Below are 23975 nucleotides of genomic sequence, written 5' to 3'. Positions count from 1 at the left end.
TCAACCGTCATTAGAAAGAACCTTTAAGTCTATATATAGCATGACAGTTAGACAGTCAGTGTAATTTTAGTTAACCTAGACCAATTGTATAAAAAAACTTCTTTATTGGCGTAGACACCGCTCACGCGAGTATAGCCGAAAAAGAAGGAAAATTGGAGGATGGAGCCATGTGTAGAAGTTCACGCAAGTGAGGAAAGTTCTCTAAGCGCCATTTACTTGGGAGTGACCAGAAACGATTCTTTTACATGTGGCTCAAGCAGCTCACGACTTCCGGTCTTAGACCAAGTATCCTCTGGGTAGCCAAAAAACACCCGTTTGATGGCGAGCTAAAGTGAGAAGGCGAAACATCTCCTCCGCAGGGTTGTTCGCTGGGTTTGGAATTCCCCACGTAAAAAACACCCCCAATGGATAGAATAAAACAACCTCGGGAAACTACAACTCACCAAATAATCAAACAAATTTCATCGACTTTTCGGATAATAAATATTTATTAACTACTTAAAGTAAAGATTAAACTAATATCACAAAAATATTTAACATTTCCAGTCCATCAGAGACACACATGGTCCTTACAGTTAAAGATTTACTAGTAACGATTCAAATCGTAAGCATTTTTCGATACTTCCTTAATTATCGGAACTTCACGGCGACTGTAGTAGGTGTAGAGAAGAAGAAATCAATGAAAATAGAATAAATTAAATAAAGTAAAAATCAAATGTAACGAACAGAGAGAAACAAAAATAGCGGAGCGATGAGGAAAGCACACAGAAAGAACAAAGAGAGACACACAGAGGTGAAATTCGGATCACTAAGTTTCAAATGAGTAATTAAATAAATTAATAATATAATTATTAAATAAAGTAAAAATCAAATATAACGAAAAGAGAGAAACAAAAATAGCGGAGCGATGAGGAAAGCACACAGAAAGAACAAAGAGAGACACACAGAGGTGAAATTCGGATCACTAAGTTTCAAATGAGTAACAGTGACAACCTGAAACCGAGAATACCATAAAAATACGGACATATGAGTTATTTAAATTACTTTTAATCATATTATAAAATGTTTATTATTTATATATATAAGTATATCTGTCATTATAATAGTCTGCTTAATGGAGCACATGATGATTATAAGAAATATCAAACGTATAAATGAATATACATATGTACCATAGATACGGCAATCTTACCCTCCAAATTACTTACTTCACTCACCTGTGTAACATTTACCTCATATCCTTCCCCACTTTACTAATTCAAAAAGCATCTGTATATATGTTTATGTATATAAAAACATTTAATTCTAATAAGACAGGGACAAAAGCAGTACAAATACAGTTATAATTCGTTTTAACAATGAGAATTTTTGCAAAATACAAATTTCTAAAAATATGAATATATTATATGTTTGTATGTATGTATGTATATTTGAGTGCAACTTTGTTTAAAGAAGAGTTTATGCGTTTGTTTGTGATCTTTAAATACGTTTGAGTGTGCGTGTGTGTGTGTGTTTCGCTTCTTTACATGTAGTACATACATAAATGCAACATTTATTTTTTATTCAATATTATTATTATTTGTTTTTTTTTTCTCATTTACGTTCTGCAAATGGAGAGTGTGTCCAATAGAAAGACGGCACCGTTGATGATCATCAACGAACCAGCAGCGAGGGCATTGCGTTTGCGATCCTTGAAGAGGAAATTCGAGTTATCATGCCACTCATCGATGATCAGGGCGCCGGAGATGACGAAGAGCACGCAGCCCAAAATCGAGATGAGCGCATTCAGACGCTTCTCTACAATCGAGTTGAGTATGTGTCCTGGAATAAATATGAAAAAAGTTGAAAAGAGAGTTTTTAATTATTTAATTGTATATCATTATTAGTATTGGGCACATATTTGAAAATAAAAGATCCTATCTTTTGGTCAACAGATGTCTACTCACGAGTTTCTATTATTTTGTTAGACAAACTAACCTTTACTATACCTATACCATTACTATAACATTTGAATACGAAAAGTCGAACCTGTCTTCAATTAATTGTGCTGACATACTATACTAATTTGTAATGTGGAATGATGGATATACATATATATCTGAGTAATGTTTCTCAAAATTTTTAACATCAAAAATTGGAAAAAGGTCACTGAGGGTCTTCTAAATCAAAATATTTGATATAAGCCTATTCGTTGTGAGAAATAAAAAAAAACCAAAAAGAACACAAAATAACGTTAACTTCGTCTATATGGAGGCTATGCCTTCCCTTTACGGGTGCTTTAACAAAGCATAAGGATAAAAATAAATTTATCTTCGATTGGTCTGTTATAATGACAGCTGCATGTAATATGTAGGTTGCCTTTAACAATTTCGGGATTCAAGAACAAAAACCAATTTAAATCGTCGAAACCCGCTTAAGTGTTTTTCACAATATACTCCACTTTCGCAGTCATTTGAACATATTTTTGAAGCGTTTTTGCCATTCTGATTGAGGTATTTCCAAAACATGTCTTCTGAACGCTTCACCCACTTCTTCAGTTGTCAAGAAACGCTAACCTCTTGCTTTATTTTTTACGTACGGGAATAAAAAAAGTCATTCTTTGCCAAGTCAGGACTATAAGAACGATGACTCATCAATTCGATGTTTTGAGTACTCAAAAATTCAGGTGTTTCAGTCGAAGTGTGAGAGCTCGCCTTGTCGTGGTGAAGAATGATCCGTCTTCGCCGGTTGGTTTTCTTGGTTTCTTGAAAAACAACTGGCAAATAAATGGTTGTATACGACTCAGAATTTACTGATATGCATTTCTCTAATGGTATGGTTTCAACATGTCTAGTTTTTTCCAAAAAGTTTGTTTGTCATAGACGTGTTTCGAAACACCGCTACCGTATTTTGTTAACAGTTCTCTCTACCAATCCACAAGAGTCTTTTTGAAAAATTGACAAATTGTGTGGAATCCAACTTGGACAAATTTTTTTTAGTCAAATGTTGCCACTAATGACCATAGTTGTCTTAATCTCATGATAGATCACATGACGATCTAGCAATATCAGTTTGCGCACTGTATCAATAGTTTCCGCTACAGCAACTGATTTTTGACAACCTTCACGAAATTCGTCTTGGAGTGATCTACGACCTCAATTGAATTCATCATACCATCATTAAACACTGGTCTTTAATGGAGCTTCATCGTCAAAATTTGAATTACATTCATCGATGCACTGTTGCTGAGCTAATCCATGTCGAAAGTTGTTAAAAAATAAACGCCCGAAAATAAATTCTGTTTTTTTGTCGAGAAGAATATTTTAAGTTACTGTCAAAAACACAAATGGCGCTCGTATGTCAAAATGTCTAACTTTACAATAAAATTGTGAGTTGCCAGATGGCAACACATTAGTGTTGCCAAATCCCGAAATATAAAAGGCAACCTACGTAGTAGTCCTACATACATATATCTGAACAATTTTTTCGTAGATTGTAGTAACGTTTTGGATAACAAACTATGTCAAAAAACTCGTATAAAATAAAAAAGTTTCACAAAGACTTGATTTAGATTGATTTGGCAGCTATGTATATTAATTTATGGCCTTACAACCTTCATGACAAGCTGTGCAGGGTATTAACAGATAGCTTACGACAAAAGGATAATTTCGACCTCTTTTTTTATTCTAGGGAACCAGTAAATTTCTATTGTGGCGTGGGAGCTAATCATATTGGCTTTCTTATCAGAAAAATTCGGTGTCATCATCGTTCTGCGAGCCATTAGCTAGATTCTATTTAGGATTTTACAGCTTAGTATTAAACACTACTTATTAACTAAGAGTAGATTACACAATTATATATTTTTTACTAGCAACTATTAACAATAAGGTAACAATTTAGAGTTTACGGAAAATAAGTGAAGTCTTGGAACAAAAATTGTTCACTAAAATTAGCACTGTACTTCTCTTTGTACTTTTTAACTTTTAAAGTTGAGTAAATATGTAGACATATTTTCGAGATAATGCAAATTTATATAATATATAAATAAAATGTACTTACCAATCAACAGCACACCGCAGATGATAGTGAAACCACCCAGTGTGCCGCAGACGATCAGCGGTCTCGAGGACAACGCGCCAGAGGTCTCCCAAAGCACAATACAGGCGATCGCGATGCCCTAGAAACACAATTCGGCAACAACATTGATTAATATTTATTTACAAAGCTTATCGAACGAAGACTTGATGACTTGATGACTTTTTCCTTTTTAATTTATGGAAATTTTATTTTCTTGTAATTTAATTTTTATTTTGTATATTATAATTTATTATTATATTATTACACTTTATAAGCACTTAGCACAACTTTGGCACATTTTCCACAAAGACATTTGTAGACTTTATCAAAATTTATTATAAGAACTTAATACAGATCTAGCTATCTACTAATTACTATTTAACTGCGTACAATAACAAAAGTATCGGCAAAAAATATTAATGCAGTTATTAACATAAATGCGCCAGCACCCTTTAACGCATTAAGATCCTGTGACTGTAGTAACTGATTGGTCCAACGGTCTAGCACAATGACGCCGGAAGCGATAAACATTATGATTGCGCCGATACTGAAGAGGCAGTCGATGCGCTTATCAATAACAGCGCCGAGTAGATGGCCTGAGCGGTGAGAAGGAGGGAGAACCGGGTTCGTGGGTTAGTAATAATCAATGCAAATAAGGCATAAAACGAGAGCGAAAATAATAGAAAAGAGATAAAATAAATAAATTTGTCATGTTTTATCAATGTTGAACTAAAACATAACGGTCTATAATGTTTATAACATATAGTAAAGTGTGACTTTGTAATCAGCAAATGATTAATTAGTAACTGGTGTAGGTGTAACTCGAATTTAGGTAGTTATTTTAGGTAGTTATATTAGTGGTAATTACCGAGGAACAAAGTGCAGCAGATAATCAAATAACCCGTTAGAGTGCCACAGACCAACATCGCTTGACTCGTATACGAATGGTCGCTGATAATTTCGATCATGACAATGGCGCTCGTGATGAAAGCCTGCAACAGTGAAGGTGGGTAGAGAGAGCAAGCTCAACTTTTTTAATAACGATATTTTGAAATGCACACAAGTGGATAGGACACTGAAGATGCAAAGACTTTACGCAGAGAGGTTTAGCAACAAGAGCGAGAAGATAAAAGTACACGAACTGGATAATCGAATTGAGAAAGTTAGAAAAACGATGAACTTTGAGTGACGTAAGGACAATTTAACGCTTTGTGAAAGAGTAAATACGTGTTGTTACTATTCCAAATCTTAACAATATATTATACAAATTTAGCTAAACTTAGTGCGCTAAATATAATTTTTCTTAAAGCCCATTAGAAGAATAGAAGAAACCAAGAGAAAACACTCGGCAGATTCACTTTTTACCAAAAATACATAAAGTAAAATTCGTCGTCGTCGTTAAAATGCGAAATAACGTAACATAACTTTTCAAAAGTTTACAGGCGAAGGAAAAACAATGTAATAAAAACCACTCAAATTGAGACAAAAGTGGAGTTTTAGTTATAATATGGTTATATATTCGTTGTATATCGGTTTTATATCAGTTAATATATTGGTTACTTATAGGTTATTATAGCTGAAAGCGATTTTCGATTTCTTTTTATGAGAATTTTTTGTTTTGCATTTTAGGTGACGATATAGTGGTCACGCAAGTATATAGTTTATGCCAATAAATTATTCATAGGTGGCGCCGTCTTTATGTTATTTAAAAAATAGCATTTGTTATTGGACTTTGACTCATATTCGAAAATAAAGCAATCTCGAAAAAAACAAATGTATATTCCAAATTACTTCGCTAGGTGGCGCTGTAGTCTAAACTTCAAAAAATTGTTATTTAAAGCCCATTTTGACTATAATAAATAGTCAGTGATAGACTGGAAAATATCATATATTTTGAGAAGGTTAACTCAATAGGAGGCACCAGGTCCAAACCTGTGAGTTTAAGTCTACAGTTATTGGAAAAAAATTTTGAAACTATTAAACACATTTTACAGAAGAAAAAAAAAGTATTTATAAACAATTCAAAAGAAACTGTAGACAACATTCGATTATACGAGCAGAAGTTATATATTTTTATTTGCCAAAAGATAAATTCGTGCCTTAACTTAAATTGACCTATGACTGAGCCTGTACAATGTATAGTAATAATTTGAAAGTTGAACTAAATTCACTTTATATATATTAGCTAAGGAGACTAGCGTTTAAATGTATTGAATTTGCACACTTGATAAAAGAAGACTAACTTTTCACTATAGAAACTCCTTAAGAGGGGTTCTAAAGTGCTTATGTAAGCCCAGCTACCTTCAATGCCTTCTATCAAAAGCTTGAACTGATTGCTGTTTTTAATACATACATATGTTCACCTCATTAAAGAAGTGAACTACAGAACAATGTATAATCTATGATCCACCGATCCGCTCAAGAACTACATAAACATTGTCTGAAAACCTATTGCAGCATTGATCACTGTTTGCAAATGGTTTTGTAGACCTTACGTTGCTAATTAGTCAATGTGCTTCTGTCACGAAAAAGTTTTTTCGCTGTTTGGAGGTGACTATATAGACTCTGAAGCTAAAATCGCATTTATCTACTTTCATAGAAAAGCAAGGTTCAATCCAAATTCTCCAAAAATTTATTAGAAGTTGTGTGTGTTAATCATATTTGGTCCTTAGTCAATTATAAAAACAATGTCTCATAATAACTGCTTTATTTGTACACAACAGCAATAGAAAACCCAAACAATAACAAAACATTTGGAAAACGTGATTTGCGTTTGAAAATCAATACTGCTACAGTATAAATTATTGTAAACAAATATAAACAAAAACAAATTAAAATTCCACACACATATTTTTTAAGCAAGTATGAAAACAGTCTTTCGCAGACCTATAAATTTTTTTTAATGTTCCCATAACAATACTCCGCGGCGAGTTTTCAATTGCACACATTTATTTTGAACTTGAAATATATTTATTATTAATGCATAAACTATTAAAATTCAAGTGTGTGAACATATTTATTCAAGTTCATATGCTAATATAAATTTTACTTACATACATGTATGTATAGACAAATAAAGATACGCAACCTAGTGATTCATAAGAAAAAAGTGTACGAGTACACAATGAATGAGGTCTTACTCTTCAAAGTTACAAAATGTAGAACAATAGAAATTAATATAGGACTGGTTTTGTTGCTATCGGAGAGATAGCATAGGTTTTAGGATATGTCTAATGGATTGACTCAACACATTTTAGGTAATATTTTGGGTATGAAGCACTTTAATGCTACCAAAATACCTAAATCTTTTGCGATGTCAAAGTAAAGGTCGTCATTAAATTTGAAATTTCTGTGTTTTCTCTTTAAACAAGTCGGTAACCTCTAAATGGGTTACCCTTTATTAGTATGCATCTACTATACATACATATAGTCGATTTGGATCCACGATTATTTAAAGTGTTCAAATTACGCTTAATGTCACATTATTTTTGTTGTTATCTAATTAAAGTTACAACACTTTTACGATAGCATTACATCATACGCTTGCAATCAACGCTTGATTTCATGCCAGCACATACTATACACATACATATATGTACGTAGCTTCCCTGCGGCATTGTCAGCGATCAATCAAAATGCAAATTAGTGAATCATTGAAGCGTAAAATTTCAGCAATGATAACATTTGCTCTTTTTTCATTTTATGCTTGACTTCATGCAATTTGAAACAATTTTTGCTATGTAAATTATTTGCTGCTCACAATAAAACTAAAAAATGCTGCTGTACTTAGCACTAATTTTCCAAAAGAATCACACAACTCGAAAAGGGAAATAAAATCATCCGAGTACCCAAAAATTACCCAACTTGAATGTTTTACCTTATATAAATTATTATAAAGGTAGCTTTTAAAGACGTTAAGCTGGAACATTTCATTTACAATGAGTTTAGGTAGAATTTTGTTAAATTGGAATTTTTCTACAGAAATTTCCAAATATTCTAATTTTTGATTTATGCCACTTCTGCTAGTAAACTACCTACAACATATCTGATATATATATGTATACATATATACATATATATAAAGTCACTATGCAAATATTCGGCAGACGAAAATTCTATTTAATTTCTCTTTCGTCAAAGACAAATTTTGTGCTGGACAAAATTTTGGAGAGACAGTGTGAAAAGTTATGAATATTTATTATTTCAAATGCAACATTTGCATAATAAAATTGTGCTATTAAAATTCGAATCACAATCTGTTACAATGGTTAGTGTTGCTGCCAAAATTTAATGACAATACAAATTATAAAATAAGTCGGAATTTAAGTGCTTTAAGTAGAATTTAATATATGTCAAAAAGAGGGTAGAAGGGAGATTTCATATAAAGACAGCTTATATAAACTACAATTTATTTCAAAGATCTGTTATAACAAATTTAGACTTCCAAAGCGACCTCTATTAGACTATAGTTTTCTTGGAAGAAGCACCAGCATTTCTACTCTCGCAAAAATTTTCAATTATACCTACATAATTTCATTAAAATATTAATTTTTTAAGCCCGAAAGCTTTAATATATCCAGATCCCTAGCGCTCTATTTAATCTACTGTTATGAACGATGAGCATTTAGAAGTGCTATGTGATATATTCAGAATTCTATGTGTATATTCACAAGTCTATAGACAGCCAGTTTTGTTTTAATCCTACAGAGCTTATCTTGTTGTGATTTGGAGCTCATTATTCTTATTGAAAGCAATGACCGTAGGCTGTATAAGGGGTTACATTCTAAGGGGTTAAATTCTACAACACCTCTAGAATATTGTCGTAAATTTTCAAGTTGATCCGAGTAATAGTGTCGGAGATACAGCTTTGAGAACCTGGCGCTCGAGGCTAGCTAGGCAAAGTGCGCCGTCTTTAAACGAATCTTTTCTCGAAACTGTGTTTTTGAAGTCGGTTGGTAAGATTTCTCGAGAACTATTCAACCGATTTCAAAACATTTTACACAGGTCTTTTAAACACAATTTTTGAAGACTTAGACGAAGGATTTTTATTTTTTTTTTTCGATTACAACTATTTGAAAAAAAAATATCGCGAAATTTCAGTGAAATTATAATTTTTTTGTAAAAACGTCTGCCAAAAATCAAATTTTCGGTTTTTCTGGTTTTAACTAAAACACCTTTTTTTACTTTAGATGATCCTGTAAAAAGTTATCCTGCCAAAGCGGGCGTATCTTTTTTCCGAGGGATTACTGGATATGGCGTCGCAATTGCCGAGTTTAAAATATTTTAAAAATCAAAGCAATAACATCTTTGAATTTTTATGAAGGCACTGGACTTGAACTTTGAAAAAGAAGTGCACTACCTCTGACCAAGGCCTGAACTTTACCCCTCCATAAAAAATAAACATCCATAAAATCCATACAACTTTCGGAGATGGAAAACTTAAACTCAGAATTATTGTTCCATAATCACTGCCTTATTACCTCTGAGTACTGCTAATTTCCCTCTTTTCGATTATTTATATTACTCAATACGTCATTTCCCTTCTTCAAGTGGTAAGTCAACACCCTTCTGCAATTTTTTTTTGCATTTTCTGCAGATTAATGTAGATACGCTTATAGTCTATATCACAGATATATATTACAATGACGTTTGCCAACACTAATGAATAAAGTAAATTTCGTTGTAATTTTGAGCAACTGTTGAACATAATTTCAATATTATTGAAGTGCTACTGCAATTTATCTGGTGCTCAATAATAATGCCAATATTGACGGATAAGTATATAAACCAGTAATATTTACATAACAATTCATGATAAAATGGGACAAAAATAGATAAAGAGGATGTTGCAGATATCAACGACACACAAAAGTTAATAAAATGATGGTTTTATTTTATCACTTTTTATTTTCCATCAATATTGATACAAACTGTCTTAATATGTGGCGTCTTCACTAAGCTAACAGTGTCGTTTGAACGTCAAATTCGCTTGAAATGGGTGCGTAATTGTCAACTTGCTGTCATTTTTATTGACTGACAGTTGCTGTCATAAATCAATTAATTTAAGTAGCATTTAAGTGGACACTAATGGGCTATTAGTGGTAATTTAGGAATTTTGCGACAGCGCTTTTTTTTTGTTTACCACAGTTAAGTGAGGTTATGTGAATTTTATGCGAGTTTTATCTAGTAGATAACGAACGTTTATTCCAAAAAATTAAATTCGGTTTTTTGAATGTGGGTGTAGTTGATCAAATTTGATTCGGACTGGTCCGCATACAAATTGCGCATGCAAACCGAATTTTTTAATTTCCTTATTTTTAATTGTTTTCTTTCTTTATATTACTGTGAAAGTGTCCAATAATATAGCGAATGATGCTTTGAAAAAGAGGCAAAAAAGGAAAAAACACAAAATTCGGCAATCGCAACTGAGGCTTTTAACAACTGTATGGAAAATTGTATTAAGCACAGACATGCTTGTGTTGGTCCAAAACGGCGTATCTTGAAGGCGATAGTCAAGATTTTTAATAAAATACCCGAAAATTTTACCTTTTTTCGTTAGTCCAAGTAAAATCAGATGGTATATCTCAAAGTTTCAGTAAGTGGCTAGAGTTAAATTTAGATTAATTTTTACTAAAAAATCTGTATTGATTTATAAGCCAAATCGTAGGTTATGAATTTTAAATTCATTTCGACAGTCGGGTCTAAGCAACCGGAGCCGACCCGGATTTCTGTTTTCTGTCGCTACAATAACAACAACAACTATTTTACAGAAATTTCTTCGAAACAGAATAAGAAAGAAGGCCCCTCTGAATACTTTTTTGGCCAAAGCGCCTAATAGTAGGCAATGATTTGATACAAATATGTCAATTGTTCAATGCAAAGCACAAAATTGCCCTAAACCCAGTATGAAAGAAGGTCCATCTAAATATTTTTTGGCCAAAGCGCCTAATAGTAGGCAACAATTTCATGCAAATAAGTAAATTGTTCAAGTCAAAGCACAAATTTTCCTTAATCCAGTAGCATTTGTAAAATACACGTTATATAAATGTATATATAAAGATAATCAATGTTTAGATATCATTTTGCGCCTAATTGTAGGCAATATTTTTGAAAGATACCTAAAAATACCCATCAAAACCACCTCTGTGCTTCCTTTTCTTAAAAAATTGTTTGCCAACAAAGCTGTCTTATCAATTAAAATCTCAATTATAGCACTTATAGAATCTGGTGCCATCTAGCGGAGGATTTCTCTTTCTATTTTCTTCTATTTCGAACAAACAGTCGAAACAAAAATAAGCTCAGTGACTCACATGGCTCCAAAACATTATATTCTCATAACTCCTACTAATTCTCTACAAGCTATTGTAGACAATTCTAACACTTGCTATTATAAATACAAATATTTAAATAACTCTTAGCGAATTCACTGATTGTGAGTATCATCAAAAGACTTTGGTATCACATATTGGCAGCGCAAGTGTTCTCCACTTATTTCCACAAGACTTAATTAATATTAATAACGACTTCAATACATTTAAAGCAATGGAAGAATATAAAAATAGATAATGCAAACAGCTTGAGATGATTAATTGAGGGTGTTTACGACTTAACTGTTATCGCGGCAGACCGTTGGCGAGCGTTATCGCCGTATATTTAGCGCTTAAACGCTTTATTCAAGTATGTAAATATAAAAAAGAATTTATATTTCCATATTAAATTATGCTAATGTATAATAAAAATACTTATAATCAATCTGTATTAAATTTTTTCGATTGCACTTGAATTTTGAAGTATTTTAAGAAAGCAGCAAGTGGTCTAGGCGCCCATAATTTGCTTATGACACACGAGTATACATATTATATGTATATCTATCTATAAGTACTATATACATGCGCACAATTAATTAACAGCTACGTGGTAATTAACTGAAGGCTTAGACTTGTCACATACTAAGTAGTGCTGTTGACAGTTTAAGACGTCAATTGTTATTATTGGGAAAGTCCATTGTATGTATATCATTTGTTTGTATGTTATCTAAGTATATGCTTCGATGCCAAGATTCGATAAAAAGTTATCTCAAGATAAAACTAAATATGGAGAGACACCTGGTAAGGCTACTGGGAATTTCGTTGTGTATTTCAATCGGTCAACAATATCTATAAAATTTGGAACCAAAAATGTGTCAATGACTAAGCAAGTAAATTTTTAGTTGAATTATGAACATTATTCAACAAAGAAATGTTAGAAAAGGTCTTCAGTGGTATGGCTTGTCACGAACAAGTGTTTTTGATGGGTAAAAATTATTCACAGAGAGCCGATAACGCGTTGACGACGAACCACGTTCACGACGACCATCAACATCAACTGATGATCAACACGTTGGTGCTTGAGGATCGACGATGGCATCGTTGGAATATCGTAAGGATCAGTGAAAACCATTTTGAAAGAAGAAGAAAGTAAATTTTTTCGAAAAACATCGTCGCGTTAACGTCTGTGAAACAATGCTTTTGGACTACCAGGATGTCATGAAACATATTATTACTAGCGGATGAGTCTTTGATCTGTGCTTACGACCCGAAAACGGACGATCAATCGGTGGAAAAGGTAAGCCGAAATCAAAAAAACCACGTGAAAGCAGTTCAAAAAGCATTATTATGTTGACAGTTTATTCGATTATCGGATTGTGATGTACTCCAAATTCCTTCCGATCGGCTAAACTGTCAACAAGGAATACTTTTTGAGTATTATGCGTCGTCTATGCGAAGCTATTCGTAACAAGTAATTAAGGGCTAAGTTCGGGTGTTACCGAACATTTTATACTCTCGCATGATAAAGTGATAATCGATATTTCATTATCCGTCATTTATATATTTTTCAAATACCGTATTTGTGTAAAGTTTTATTCCGCTATCATCATTGGTTCCTAATGTATATATTATACAGAGAAGGCATCAGATGGAATTCAAAATAGCGTTATATTGGAAGAAGGCGTGGTTGTGAACCGATTTCACCCATATTTCGTACATGTCATCAGGGTGTTAAGAAAATATTATATACCGAATTTCATTGAAATCGGTCTAGTAGTTCCTGAGATATGGTTTTTGGTCCATAAGTGGGCGACGCCACGCCCATTTTCAATTTTTAAAAAAAGCCTGGGTGCAGCTTCCTTCTATAATTTCTTCAGTACAATTTAGTGTTTCTGACGTTTTTTGTTAGTCGGTTAACGCACTTTTAGTGATTTTCAACATAACCTTTGTATGGGAGGTGGGCGTGGTTATTATCCGATTTCTTCCATTTTGTACTGTATATGGAAATGCCTGAAGGAAACGACTCTATAGAGTTTAGTTGACATAGCTATAGTAGTTTCCGAGATATATACAAAAAACTTAGTAGGGGGCGGGGCCACGCCCACTTTTCCAAAAAAAAAAATTACGTCCAAATATGCCCCTCCCTAATGCGATCCTTTGTGCCAAATTTCACTTTAATATCTTTATTTATGGCTTAGTTATGACACTTTATAGGTTTTCGGTTTTCGACATTTTGTGGGCGTGGCAGTCAACTGATTTTGCCCATCTTCGAACTTAACCTTCTTGTGGAGCCAAGAAATACGTGTACCAAGTTTCATCATGATATCTCAATTTTTACTCAAGTTACAGCTTGCACGGACGGACGGACGGACAGACAGACAACCAGATTTCAACTCTACTCGTCACCCTGATCACTTTGGTATATATAACCCTATATCTGACTCTTTTAGTTTTAGGACTTACAAACAACCGTTATGTGAACAAAACTATAATACTCTCCTTAGCAACTTTGTTGCGAGAGTATAAAAAAAAATGTATATATATATGATTGTTGCAACCCATTTCTTTCAAGTATGACCTCATCGAACACACATTAAAAGTGAAATTAAAAAAGAATTTGTAATAAAAATTCAACGCAAGTGTATATAATTTAACGTCCCAAAGAGAATACAAAGTTTTTAAGTATACATGTCTACATATAAATATCTATCTACACATAAATGTACACATACACATGTTCTCCAGAAAACGGTCAGCTAATTGTGATCTTGAATGTCTCTATAGCGATCGCTTGCATTTACGCATGCTATCCACGCACACCCACACATTTTCATGCATAAAAAAGCTCTCCAAGTGAGTAATCACATTCTTAATGTATTTCTTGTGCATTTTTATTATCAATAATTTGCATTCTGTAAAGCTGGAAAAGAGGCGCTTTTATTTTACATTGAAATCTCGGTGATAATGAGTAATCCCATTTTCTATTAAAATAATATAATCTCCGAAGAAATTGTTCAGATCGGATTATATAGCTTGTTTATGACCTTGTTATTATAATAAGTGAGCAAATAGCGTTTTTTTTTATTTATTTCTTTAATCTAGTGATAAACGAATGATGTCATTATAAGCGCTGAGCCTATAAATTATATATATATATATATACATATATTAGGGTAGGTCAAAGAAAACGAATATATTTTTTGCTTTGTACTCTGAAAAAAGTTGTTAGACACCTCAAAGAAAATTTCTCCAAGAATGATATCTTAATTGTAACTGGAAGGTCCTTCGCCTCCACGAACATTTTTGTAGAGCAGTAAATTTCTTATGAAATTTTCAAAATATGAGTTTTGCAATATAAAAAGCTTTTGTTTCATGGAGTTATAAATTTTATACCTGTGAGAAAAAAAATGTGCCTTAAATTAATCAAATTTCGAACGTTAATATCTTTTAAAGGGTTAGGTTTTTGAAAAAATCGTTCGAACCTTTTTGTAGAGCACTAAATTTCCTACCATATTTATTAAACGAGATATTTTTTCAAGAAGCTATAAGCGAGATTTGAAGTTTTCTCTCTGATAATAAGAAAATATAGCTGTAAAATAAAGACTCATTTTAGGAGAGTTGTTTTAAGAGGTAGCTAAGAACCTATTGAAACGAAAAACGATATTCGCGTTTTTTGGTCCATCCCTACTGTTTATACGTATAAACATATATGCGTACATAATTATATATAAACGAATAAGTAAATAAAAGGCGTTGAGGAATTTATTTAAGTATATAAATATTTGCCACAGTTGATTCATTAATTCATATATATTATACATAAATTATATATGTAATTATGTACCGACACATCTAAACTATAAATATATAAAATTTATATGCTTGTGAAGTAATAAAGGGAATTCTGAGCAAAAGTGTTTTTTATGGATGCTGATATAAGTGCGGAAATTCTTAGCGAATGAAGTAAGTTATCACAAAAATGTATTAGAAACTTACGGGTGACTTTCAAAGCGAACGCGTAGGTTACTCATACGCCGACGTGACCGGAAAATTTTCTATCGAAAAATAGTCAGCATGATCGCTTTAAATGTGGCAATATTTGAATGTCTACTGCATGTAAGATTTTGGTTTTTGAGTAAGCAAACTCAAATTTATAGAAAAATGGAGGAAAAATGAGAAAAATTTATAGAAAAAAATATTCTTTAACTCGTTGAAACAGCGCTTATTGTTGTTTTTGGAGACAAGGACAAAATTTTAGCGCACTTTCCTCTGTATGAAACACTAAGTATAAACACGGAGTTTACAGTAGGAAAAAAAAAGAGTTTAAAATAGAAAAAAATGCATTTAATTCATCTTAACTAACATTTCTTTTGGGAGTTTATGGTGGTACAACACTGATTTGCCAATATTTTGGTTAAATGTTTCTGTTAGAACAGAAAAGATGCTTTAACTCGTCTTAAACACCCCTTTTTAACTTCGCACTTTTGCTCTTGATGATTTCTCTACCACAAAAAAATCTAAATTTATATTCAAAGTCTCTTAAATATCGCTTTGAGTACACGATTCCTTTAACTCGAGTTTCTTGTTTGAACAGTTTTCTTTCAAATGTAGTCTTTTCTTAAATTTTAGAAAATATATATTATTTAACTCAGAGCTTCTAAAACACCACTAAAAACACCCCAAATTCTAAACTCGAATTTATGACTTTAAGTTTTATGACTTTAAACTCGAGTTTATGACTCTAAGACTCAAAGTAACGTTTAGATATGAAATTTTTTTTACAAATATTTCTCAAAAAAATTTATAAAAAACTAAGGATTTCTTAAACACCACTCTAAGTACCCTAAACTTTAAAGACCATTTTATGACTCAAAGTAACGTTTAGATATGAAATTTTTTTGCAAATAATTTTCAAAAAAATTCATAATCAAAGTCAGGGTTTCTTAAACACCACACTCAGTACCCCAAAACTTAAACTCGAGTTGATGACTCAAAATGTCTCTTTTAGTTGTAAAATTTTTACTTTAAGAAGTTTCGAAAAATACTCACTAACAGTACGTTTATTCATTTTCCGGTAAACATCTAAAAGTTTAGTAGTTTTCTCACACCTAGTTTTGCTACAGAAGCTTTATTACTTGTCGCTTCGCCTTTGAATTATGAGTTTACGGTAAACATCATTTTTATTGCCACATAAAATTGGCTGTACATTTATTAATGGCGTTGACCAGATGTACTGATTCATACACAAATTTATTCACTACTGAGTCTGTGCCTGTAAATAACGCCACCCACTGAGTAACGGTAAATAAATATTGTAGTAAATAATGCATTCACTCATTCATTAAATTACTTTAAATTTTTGTTTTAATTAAGATTACATTACTACGGTAATCATTTTTATAAAATTAACAGTCATTTGTTCATTTATTTTAGTTCCCTTGAATATATTTATTCTTAATATTTATATATACTTTATGTTTGTAATATATATGTAAATATTATATAAGCGTGTCTACTTCCAAAGACTTTTAATACCTAAGGCATACATCCTAACTAATCTATCTCAATTAAATTTGATTAAAATTCGCATTCAAAGCGCTAGTGGAAATTAAACTGTACTGAAATAAATGAGAATAAATGACAAAAAGCTGTCTTCTCGCCGAAAGTAACGCCTAAATCGGGTTCAGAACTCAAGTGCGTTTAACTTGGGAATACAATGGAACGAGACGAAAATGGACACAAAAAAAGCTTTATCAATTCATTATTTGTCCACACAACAGGTACATACACACCTACACCTATATAGATATATTGTGGTTGTTTGCGAAAAATATATTATATTCAAATTAGCATTTCTTCTGTGTTTGTATGTTTATATGTGCGCGTATGTGCGATATTTGGCAGCATGACATCATAGAACTGTCGGCAAAACAAAGTAAACAAATTAAATTTTTTTTGTGTGTAAAAAGCAAATTACTTTGATTTGAAATAATAAAAATAAAGCTTTGCCGTATTTAATTAAACACCAGAGTGTTGGACAAATGACCCATAAATTAAACAAAATTTACTTTTTTATGGAGCAGAGATTATTTGTAATCACTCGGGTTTTAAAATAGAGATTTAACTTCGATTTTTATTGTTATTATTGTAATTATTAAATATATTATCATTTGATGGACCTTGGATTCAGCAAAGTTGGGTTTAAAGTACTTTGAACCATATATCAATACTATATTTGGTTCTTTTATCAGTCGTCCTAAGGAAAATACCAACAGCTAAGACGAGAGCCATAACGAGAGTTTTATCTGAAATACTACTGTAGGCAAGAAATAGTAAGAATTATTAATTTAAATTTCCCATTCGTCCAATTTTTTTTTTTCTAGGTTGGTATGACTCAGTGACATCTATGCCAAATGTCACATCAAGCATTAGTATACGCTTGTCTTTATGAGAAAATAAAGTGCATTTGGCGATTTTTGCGATGAGTGAAATTATTCAAAAAACAAGTTCCATAATTTTTTGTGTGCGGAATTAAATTTCTAGTCCCGAAATGTTCAGAATGTTGGGAAAAGGTTTCGGTGATAATTTCTTGTCGCGAGCAAGTGTTTTTGATTGGTACAAATCTTTCAAAGAGAGGCGAGAACGCGTTGACGACGAATCACGTCCAGGCAGTATCAACATCAAGTGATGAGCAGCATGTCAATAAAATATAGATATTGGAATATGAGAATCGATGATTAACAATCAGAGATCTTATTGGGATAGTTGGAGTATCGGATGGATCAGTGAAAACCATTTTGAAAGATCACAATTGGTTCCTAAAGCGCTAAATATTTTCGAAAGACAGCATCGCGTTAGCGTCTGTGTAACGATACTTTCCGACTACCAGGATGTCATAACTGGAAATGAGTCTTAGAGTAACGTTTACGACTCAAAAACAAACGATAAATCGGCCGAGTATCGTGGCAAAAGCGAGCTGAAACCAAGAACCCGCGTCAAAGCAGGTAAAAAATGAAGGTTATGTTGTCCGTTTTCATCGGTTATCGAAGTGTGGTGCACTCCAAAATCCTTCCGACCGGCCAAACTGTCAACAAAGAATACTATTTGAGTGTTATTCGGCGTTTGCTTGACTAAATTTCAGCCAAGATGCACAATTTTCGACCACTTGTTGGCGCAATGGTTGTAGGTCTGTAATAATGCGCTACATAGAGAAGCGACTTCACTTAACCCCGCAAAAAACAGTCCAGCGGTGTTAAATGTCATGAACTTGAAGGCCACGCACTGGCCCATGACACGAGATAAAGCGATCACGAAAAGTTTCTTTCATTAAATTGATTATTTCGTTGGATATATGGCAAGTAGCTTTCTCTTGTGGGGAATCAAAGGTCGACCACATCAACATCCTCCAGTTCAGATACGAAAAAGTCATTAATCATGGCCTTATAGCGTTAATTTTTGAAGAAATATGAACCAATGATTCCCAACATTGTCTTGTGGATTATCGTCACACCAAATGCGACAATTTTAGTTATTAGCCTACTCATTCAACCAAAAGTGAGCGATTAAAGTTTTCTAGTGATCGAAAATGATTTGAAATAGCAAACCAAATTATAAATCAATAAACAGTTGTCAAAAGAACAACTGCAAAAAAACTAGTGCTTCTTTGAAAATCACATGTCTAAAAAAAACACCCAAAACTAAATCAAAATTGTATTCCTGACGAAGCAGAAATTCATGGAATAATCCACAAAAGACGTCAAACGGACTTTTTATAAAAAAAAAAACTCTTTTTAGTTCTTTTATTGCTTAATAATGGTCCTAGGTTAATTGTAAACCATAATTATGGCGATAATAACCAAATTCAGAATTTTATTCTTATTGTTGTACATTTTGCTTAACATACATAAACACAAGAGTCGTGTATGTAACTATTTCCGTAAATATGTATATATCTCTTTATGCCTCCATTTACATTTTCTATGCCTAGAATTAATCTTCAGAAATCATTTCTAACCTGAGATTCATTCTTCGACAGCATTTATCTCCGAAAAAGTACCAAAAAATACCAAAATGACATCACTTCGGAAACAAAACAGAGTTTGAGAAAACAACAATGCCATACATACATATGTATGTATGTACATATAAATCCAATTGCTTTTGAAACCGGCTTAACAAAAGCAGACAACAATAGATGTATGTTTGTATGTAAATTTAAGATGTGCCTTTGATTGCTATAGACATTAAAGCAAATTGCCGAAATTTAATGCGAAATTCAATATGCGTAGCTAAGCCTTCCCGAAAGCAAAAGTTACCACCGAAAGTATACGCAACGACTATTTTGAATTTTTGTATTGCGGCATGAATAACAAAACAACCGTAATTGTTGTTAGGTACGCCAAACCAAACGATTTGGTATGTGTCCATAAATTGAGGAAGCCTTATAAGTTCACACGCTACAAACAAAAATGTTTACCTGCGAAGACGAAGTTAATGAATTACGCATGTGAAGACAAAATGCGAAAAAGGAAACGAAGCAAAAGAGAAGTAGCTCACGCATAATTCAGAAAAACTAAAAAAAACAACAGTTACCTTCATTTAACAACATAATAAATTCAGGAATGAAAGAATTAAAAAATTAAAAAAAAAGAATTAAAAAATTAAAAAAAAAGAATTAAAAAAATTAAAAAAAAAATAATAAAACTAATAAAAAAATAAAATAAATAGAAAATTATAGTAACGAAAAAAAAATAAAAATACAAAAAATTATAAAAAAAATTTATAAACAAAAATTAAAAAATTTAAGCACATTTTCAACAAAGCTAGATCACACGCATTATTTGAAGCTTAGATTAGCGCACCGCCTAAAAATAGTTAAAAATAGTTGTGCGACCAGACAGGCGTAATTAAATTGTTCCAAATGACTTCATTCTTATTTCGCTTTCATGTATTCTACTCTTTGTGCGCGTTAAACATTACGGGCTTGTCTTGACTTTACGCGCCATAATAAAGTGAGCCATTCGGACATTGTATTCTACACACACACACAACAAGAACTGGCAGTGATGTCACAACACACAAATAAAAGTATGCCAGATACTCAAAATGTTTATAAACATGTTGCGCAACCTTTTTATGCTACTTTCACAGCTGAAAGGTATGTGTGTTTGTGTGAAATTAAAAATCGTGCAATTTTGCTTCAAGGATAACCAGAAAACATTTACGACAATAGCATGAAATAGCATTAAAGTCGGTTGTAAAAACAACAATAACCACAGTAATTGCTTTGATGAATTTTAGTGGCGCAGCGTATAAATTCAGGAGAACAAAATCATGTGATATTTTCGTGGTATTGATTGGAGGGTAGACATCAAGGAAATGTGCGTATGTAAGCATGTATGCGATATATATGTACATACATTTGTGTAGATTATAAACTTGTGTGGAGGGTAAAAGTAGAATTAGACAGCAACCGGTAATGCGTATTACTGTGCATTGTCCTCAGACAATGGACTAGAGTATGTATCAAGCAATATAACAAGATATTCATAAGTAAATGTAGAGCTATATATACATATATGTATGTGTATGTATGTATGTTTGCATATAGCTAAAGCCAAGCAACTTCAAGTGACAACTTTGTGGTTAAAAAAGCTATTTTTTCCCACAAATTATGTATTGAAAAGCAAATTTAAATGTGATATATGAAATGATAATAAAATAAGCTGCAAGCAGCAGATTTTGAAAACAAAAAAAGTTTGCTATTCATCACAATTATGGTAAATTATATATGTCTGATGGTATATACATATACAAGTATACATATAAATGACCAATACCATTATACTCTAGTCTGTTTGGTATTATTAGAAAGCGAAATATAAAAAATTTATATAAGTATTGCTCAATGTTATTAAAACTGAATTTTTAATAATATTAACTTAAAAATAATGATTTTTTAAGCTTTTAACTTTATATTATTCACTTTAATTTAATTTTTTTTTCTTATTAATCATTTAAACCTAAGAATATTTTTTTTATATTTATTATTATTTTTTTTTATTTAATTTTGTTTTATTTTATTTTAATTTATTTTTATTTCATTTGAAAAATAGTTAAAAACGTTTAGTAATATTTATCAAAATATAGTTCAATTACAACAGAAAAAATATATGTTTTTAAAATTCTAGTTTTATTTTATTTACTAGAATTTAATATTTTATTCTATTTTATTTTATTCTACTGTTGATCTTTTACTTAAAAAAAAGCTTTTTTGTATTTTCTTATTATTTTTTAATTTAATTCAATTACATTTTATTTTATTTAATTTTTTTTTTTAATTTTATTTTAAATTATTTTAGTTTATTTTATATTATTTTATATTATTTTATTTTATTTTATTTTATTTTATTTTATTTTATTTTATTTTATTTTATTTTATTTTATTTTATTTTATTTTATTTTTTTTTTTTTATTTTATTTTATTTTATTTTATTTTATTTTATTTTATTTTATTTCATTTTATTTTATTTAATTTAATTTCAATATTTTTTTATTATTTTATTTGGTAAGACTGAGCTCAGCCTAATACTGGAGTTAAAGATGTCGGATAGTGGAAGACCCATGCCAACTGGCTTAGCTGCGAATAGTAATGTACTTATAGTACACGCAGGTCCCTACCCAAGGTTACAGAAGAAAAAGATTTGGCTCAAAAAGCCTCGTGCTTCCAAGAAACCTCCTGCGAAAAGATGGACAGATGTTTTTTCTAAGGAATCCACAACTCCCATCGAGGTTGCATCAAGGATAACCAACCCACGAGAAGCAAGCAACAAATCGAGCATAGGCAACCCAGAGATCATAAGCTCCCTCGCGATGCTTCCTTTACTTTAATATATAACTTCAGGGTTCATATGGCTATTGTTACATCGTGCGGAAATAGCGAAACTCAGAACATGCTCATAAAGCATATTTTCAGAACTCTAAAATCTAAAAATTAAGGTATATAATAATAAATGAGACTCAGGTTCCGAGACCTGGTTAGATACAACTGCATTTTTCTACTCACATATTTTTTAATGATTTTTGACTTATACAATATTTATTTTACACTTATTGTAACGTGCTAAATTTTTCAGAAAATGTGCCAACGTAGACGATTTTCACCATAAAAGTATAGTAATATATGAACAGTTTTGAAAACACTATGACAACACAAATTTAGAAAAAATTATTTCTTAATTACTTAAATTGCAGAACAACAAAAAAAATTGAAAAAAAATTATATTTTTATTCAGATTTACCAAAAAAAATTAGATTATTATCAAAACGATATTAAGATTGTCATTGAAAACACTTCTAAATATGACATTAGATAGGTGTAATTTCTGTATTTTTTAATAAAAAATATACTACAATCAAAACTTTAATTCAAAAATACTTTTTTAATTGCACGATTAAATTTTAACCACAAAAATTAAATAATTAAATTACTTGTCCAATTAATCAATTAATTTTTTTTCTTTGCTCAAACATTAAAACTATTTTTTTTCTTTCAACAATTTAATTTGAATGCAATCACGCAATCGAATTTTAGCGCTTTATTTCAATTATTCAATTGTCATCATCAAGTCCATAAATTGCGCCGGAATATTTCGGCAATATTTAATTATAAAAACAGATGCGTTGTGAATTTACCAGCTCAATGATTTTCAGCAAAAGACGATTGTTGAACTCCATTTTTATTTTCTGTTTTGAAATGACTTTCTTATTCCTTTATATGTATATTTCGCACAAGCAGAAACACTTGTTTACACAGCAGCTTATTTTCTGTATATTATTTTATTTTTAATTAAATTCAATTTGTTCACAACAAGCGCGTTGCTTTCGCGACCGTTCAATACGTACTGATTGTTAGTTTCGTCTGTGCCACCAATTTAGCATCGCTTCGTTTGGGGTTCGGCTGACTGGTTGGTGGAGCAACGCGCTTCGCCGGTTTCGTCATTTCGGCTGTCAACTTGCATTGTTGACATTGAATCGCGTTGTTGCTATCACAGTTACATGTTGCTTTGAAGCGCTCTCAAAATATTGCTAGAAACTCTTTTTGAATGTGAGACACAACAACATGTTGCTTTAACGAGCTGACCTATAAATTTTATAAACGCTAAACTTTACTGACATGCAGTGGCTCAAAATGAGCGCTACCAGAAAAAAGCAAATTTATTTAGAATTTAAAATTTAGATACATAAAAAGTTAAATAGGGTTTGGTAGTTTTCAAAGATATATCGTCAATTTACAAAACCTGAAAAAAAGAATAAAATGATTTCCTATTTATTTTATATGTTGCGCCACCGACGTTCGAGGAATTATTCAACAAGTCATCCGATATTTTAAAAAGTTCTAAGATAAAACCAAAGAAACTTTAGTGGGATCAGACGGTGTACTAAGCTTTCATAAGTGTTTCCAGGGTTCATCTTGTTGGTTACGAGCCGTGTTACAGAGAGCAGCCATTGATAAAAGGCAGACTCAGAGATTCTTGACTCCTAAATGAATACATGTCTAAACATTTGGAAATCCTCACACGCTCTGACTTTATACCAGATCTTTTGTATCAT

General features: G+C 31.7%; 3 protein-coding genes across 3 annotated transcripts in view; all 3 read right to left on the bottom strand.

Annotated features, from left to right (window-relative positions):
* LOC126758732 (polyhomeotic-proximal chromatin protein) overlaps window positions 1-23975 on the bottom strand; it is a 174721-nt gene that overhangs the window by 116529 nt on the left and 34217 nt on the right.
* On the bottom strand, window positions 1277-23280 carry LOC126758743 (protein snakeskin-like). Its single transcript, XM_050473118.1, has 3 exons — window positions 23058-23280; window positions 4039-4156; window positions 1277-1821 (listed from the first exon to the last, which is right to left on the bottom strand). The coding sequence occupies exons 1-3, from the start codon at window positions 23097-23099 to the stop codon at window positions 1598-1600; spliced, it is 384 nt and encodes a 127-aa protein (XP_050329075.1). The 5' UTR covers window positions 23100-23280; the 3' UTR covers window positions 1277-1597.
* Window positions 4163-5995, bottom strand: LOC126758746 (uncharacterized). Its single transcript, XM_050473121.1, has 2 exons — window positions 4925-5995; window positions 4163-4652 (listed from the first exon to the last, which is right to left on the bottom strand). Exons 1-2 carry the CDS (start codon window positions 5022-5024, stop codon window positions 4435-4437), a joined length of 318 nt encoding a protein of 105 aa, XP_050329078.1. The 5' UTR covers window positions 5025-5995; the 3' UTR covers window positions 4163-4434.

Source organism: Bactrocera neohumeralis, chromosome 5 (genome assembly GCF_024586455.1).
Source record: "Bactrocera neohumeralis isolate Rockhampton chromosome 5, APGP_CSIRO_Bneo_wtdbg2-racon-allhic-juicebox.fasta_v2, whole genome shotgun sequence".
Lineage (NCBI taxonomy): Eukaryota > Metazoa > Arthropoda > Insecta > Diptera > Tephritidae > Bactrocera > Bactrocera neohumeralis.
The sequence above is the reverse complement of the archived record's forward strand: the minus strand, read 5'-3'. Positions and strand labels throughout refer to the sequence as shown.